Source organism: Coenobita brevimanus, unplaced genomic scaffold, assembly GCF_032717465.1.
Source record: "Coenobita brevimanus isolate Jiangsu-jjx unplaced genomic scaffold, ASM3271746v2 jjx.HiC_scaffold_2024, whole genome shotgun sequence".
NCBI lineage: Eukaryota > Metazoa > Arthropoda > Malacostraca > Decapoda > Coenobitidae > Coenobita > Coenobita brevimanus.
In genome coordinates, this window is record NW_027642913.1 from 141,820 (window position 1) to 146,378 (window position 4,559).

A 4,559-nucleotide genomic window follows, 5' to 3' on the forward strand; every position below is an offset into this window, starting at 1 on the left:
ATTGCATTACACAAATGAATAGTGTGAGATTTGTAAAAAAAATTTTTTGCTTTTAGTCTTGGAGCTCACTGAAAATTGCCAACTTGATTATGTACAAACAGCAAACTTCTGAATCTTGGACTCTGTAGCTTCACAACTCTTCTCCATTTTTTTTTCTTTTATCTATACTTTATCTTCTGCTCCCTGTCCTCATCGCACCTGAAGATGGCAGACACACATTGCAGTGCATATATTTGCTTGCATTACATAAGAAGAAAATCACCAATGGTGAGATTTTTTTTTTTTTTCTTAGCATTTACAAGTTAATGATTTTCTTGAAGGCATAATATTTTTTATTATTATTATTTTGATACATATAAACAGTCAACATTCTCACGTATCTTATTAAACATTTATTTCTGACATGTAGTGACCATGATCCCCCTCCCCTCTAACTCCTGTAAATGAAAATGTGATTGAGATTAATTATAATGATGTATATTTGAAGAATTATTTTAAAATGTTGTATGAAATAGGCGTATTACCGGTACAAACTATTGGTATCATGCAGTTCAATTTATTTTCAGTTTTGTTACTGATATTTCTCATATTAAGTAATTTATTTACAATAATTATAATGATACATGTCGTCTCTTCAAATGAAATAAAAAGAATATATACTGTACTTACTATAATACTGAATTACTAAGCATGACATTAATTATCAGGATGTGGAAGCGAGCAGTTTGGGTTGAGGGGAAAACAGAAGAGGAAGGTGTTGTACCAGATAGCTGGGTAGATGAGGAGAAGGGAAGCTTGTATTGGCCTCAAGGTGTTAATGCTGAGAATGCATTGAATACTCGACAACACCCAGACCCTAAATCATGGAGGAAGTTCCAACTGGTTAAAGTGAAAATATCTTCAGGTATGTATGTATTATGTTACCAACATTTTGTATATGAGAGAGAGAGAGACTGATTGACTGACTGACTGACTTATGTCTTGGCGTTCTATTTAGGGGATCCTCTTAGGGGAGGGAAGGTATCATGACATACTGTGATTTAAGTATAGATCTCTAGTTTGTTTATGTTCATATTTCAGATAGTTATCAAACATGTGACAATTATCAGCTCACATCAGTAACTGAGGGTGTTGACAGCAGTGCTGACTCTGATTATGGTGAGGGTTGGGAATTAAGGAGGAGGAGAAAACGTGCCAAGAAGTGCCTTCCAGAGGACTTCATCAGTAGTCAGGACTTGCATGGTAAGTGAGCAAAGAACACAGTATATTGCATTAACAAAGGAAATGCTGCTTTCCTGGTATTTTATCTATTTACAGTCAAAATAAGATCATCCAAATATAAATCTACATATCTTCATTTTAATTGCAAATTGATTTTACAAGTTAATTGATTTAAGGTAGTTGTTAAACATCCTCAAGGTGGAAATGAGTTGGAAATATTCTTTTATTGGATTCAAAATCATTAATACCTCATGATGCCACTCACTTATGGTATACCATGTATATATACTGGAGTAGGCTACAGTATCAACTTTTATATGTCTTACTTAGTACATTTTCTTTACTATCAGTGTTGCAAAAAGGTTCTCCAACCCAGCAACAAAAGGGAACTCCAGTATCAACTGAAAACCAAGCTCTAGCCCTATCTCAAAAGCTGGCTCCATCTCCACCACAAAAGCTTGTGCCAGCTCCATCGAAAACGCTGGCTCCACCACCACCTCAGAAGCTTAATCATATTTCATTTCCAAGAAGGTCAAGATCTACTGAGTCTGATTGGTATGTTAAACTTTTTATTACCATTAAGGGGGGGGATCAGAACTTTTTTATTAGTTATTTTATGAACTTTTTTTGTGTGCTTCTTTGAACCCAACATTCATTATTGAGTGTGGATTGACTTTGTATTTCAGTGGTGTATTTATTATCCAATATTTATTTGATATAGAATTTTTGTGAAGTAGAGATTTGAATGTGACCCCAGAATCAGTATAATATTTAAGATAATTATGACAGTGAAAGGAAGGTTTAAATGCATTATTCTGAGCAAGCTAGTACTGGTAGTAAGATTGATAGAATCCCAGTGTCTTGACATTTCTTTTGTTAATGTAAAATTTAAATATATATTCTGTATCTATGTAAATTATCAGCCAAGTTCACTGAAATACTTAGAATTAGTTTAAAGGAAGGATTTGGTTGGAGTTATGGAGAGAAGTACTCTCAGGTGGTTTTAGTGAAGAGGTGAGGCTGACCAAGTGAGTGTATACCAGTGAAGTGGCTTGTAGGCTAGACAAAGAAGGGGCAGGCCAAGAACTAGGGGGAAGGACAAAGTGGAGGAGGGATAAGGATGCTTGAGGTCCTTCAGTTGTAGCCACCCCTTAAGGAAGTAGGGATCTGGCTATAGATAGATAGATACCTGTCATGAAAGTAGTCATTTAGTATCTACCTATAAAATAAATACACTATGAAATTAGTAATCACTGGCTTTGATTTCTCAGGAGTGTAGATCATCAGAGTAGCCCGAGGCCTGGAACTAGCCAAAATTACCACAAGCGGGGCCGTACTATCCATGATAAGGAACTTCATGACTCCCCGGACCGATTTCAACAACTGGACAACTGTGGGCAATGTGAATGCCATAATAGTCAGGAACGACATACCGGTACACAATATGACAGCCAGGACCAACGAGAACGACGTGACAGTCGAGATCGACAAGAAAGACATTACAGTTGGGATCGACATGGTAGTCAGGATCGACAAGTACGACATGACAGCCGGGACCGACGTGAACGACATGACAGCCGGGACCGACGTGAACGACATGACAGCCGGGACCAACGTGAACTACATGACAGCCGGGACCGACGTGAACTACATGACAGCCAGGATTGACTAGAGCGACGTGACAGCCGGGACCGACTAAAGCGACGTGACAGCCGGGACCGACTAGAGCGACATGACAGCCGGGACCGACTAGAGCGACATGACAGCCGGGACCGACTAGAGCGACATGACAGCCGGGACCGACTAGAGCGATGTGACAGCCGGTACCGACTAGAGCAACGTGACAGCCGGGACCGACTAGAGCGACGTGACAGCCGGGACCGACTAGAGCGACGTGACAGCCGGGACCGACTAGAGCGACGTGACAGCCGGGACCGACTAGAGCGACGTGACAGCCGGGACCGACTAGAGCGACGTGACAGCCAGGACCGAAGAGAGCCAGAGCATCACACTTTCCCAATGGATGTAAAAAGTACGTAATTACTGCTGCTATGCACCGCTCATACAAGGATTGTTCTGCACCCAACAAAATGCTTCTAACACCATATATTTTGAGTACCTTCCAATCTACTCTTGTCACATGAATGTCACACCTTTCATATGTTTTACTTATAAGCTTAATTTGTGGAGGTGAAAAGACTTTATATGGTAATGGTGAGTGGCCCAGTGCTAGGGAACCTACTGTAACTCTATTTTTCCCATTAGTTATTAAGTTCACTGTACACGAATATCACCTTACACGAGCAGTTCAGGAGCGTAACGTTCGTGTTGGGCGGGGGTCAACTGTAAATATATATATATATATATATATATATATATATATATATATATATGTATATGTATACTTATTTATTGATGTTCTTTTTATTCCACAGGGTTCCAGAAGCGTGTCCTACAATTGATAATAGATGTGAGGGAAGAGGTGAGGGAAACTAAGTCAGAGGTGAGAGATTTGAAATCGATTCACTGCTTCACTTCATTTAGTGACAACAGTGGTTTGGACTTGACTATTAGGCGTAACAACACATTGGAAGAACTACAAGAAGTTGAAAATGAATTGGAAAATCCAACTTATTACCAAGAAATGTTCAATAAATGTGTACGCATAGGTGGTATGAATAAGAAGGATATGGTATCAAAGCTGTTGAGCAGTTTTATGACTAAAAAGCTCATGTGCAAGTATAATATGTATGGGCAAAGGGCGAAGCTTCCCTTTAAAAACACAAAGTTGTTTTGTGTCATTCGAGACAGTGTGCTTAAAAAAAAAAGTCCAGAATCTTGTGCAGCAGATGTAACTCACATAATTGCAACAAAACTGCGCAATGCCCCCAAATTGAAGGAAACTAGAGTAAATTCTTAAGTTGTCTTCAGCATGAGTACACTGGACTTTTTTTTTTTTTTTTTTTTTTTTTCATAACTTGATTTTGAACCCCAATAGAATACTAAATTGATACCATGTTTCACAGTTTGCAACTCTTGCTTTCCTGTACCTCATTCTATTGTGTACACTCTGTACTTTATATGGAGCTGATAAGCATGTTTTTGTATTATGATATAGCCTACTTATCAAGTGACTATCCATTTTTGTGATATTTTTTTTTTTTACTACAAGAAAATCAACATAATGATAAAACATTATTATATTTTGTCACCAAGAATAATAATTCACAAATTACCAATTATCCATCTCATAAAAGGATGATTAGTTAAGATTTAAGTGTTTTACTGGTTGATGAATTAGGTCAACTTACTATAAATATTACAACTGTTTTCTCTTG

General features: G+C 38.0%; 1 protein-coding gene across 1 annotated transcript; it reads left to right on the plus strand.

Annotated features, from left to right (window-relative positions):
- The first annotated feature begins 708 nt into the window (after positions 1–708).
- LOC145389768 (uncharacterized) lies at positions 709–4,141 on the plus strand. The gene is made up of 5 exons (XM_080264935.1): positions 709–904; positions 1,081–1,242; positions 1,572–1,776; positions 2,493–2,677; positions 3,639–4,141. The coding sequence occupies exons 1-5, from the start codon at positions 709–711 to the stop codon at positions 4,139–4,141; spliced, it is 1,251 nt and encodes a 416-aa protein (XP_080121061.1).
- The last annotated feature ends 418 nt before the right edge of the window (positions 4,142–4,559 follow it).

Excerpts from the sequence above, each read along its gene's own strand:
- LOC145389768 (XM_080264935.1), top strand. The coding sequence starts at position 709 with ATGTGGAAGCGAGCAGTTTGGGTTGAGGGGAAAACAGAAGAGGAAGGT. Across the intron at positions 905-1,080 it reads TAAAGTGAAAATATCTTCAG|ATAGTTATCAAACATGTGAC; the intron begins GTATGTATGTAT and ends TTCATATTTCAG. Across the intron at positions 1,777-2,492 it reads AGATCTACTGAGTCTGATTG|GAGTGTAGATCATCAGAGTA; the intron begins GTATGTTAAACT and ends TTGATTTCTCAG.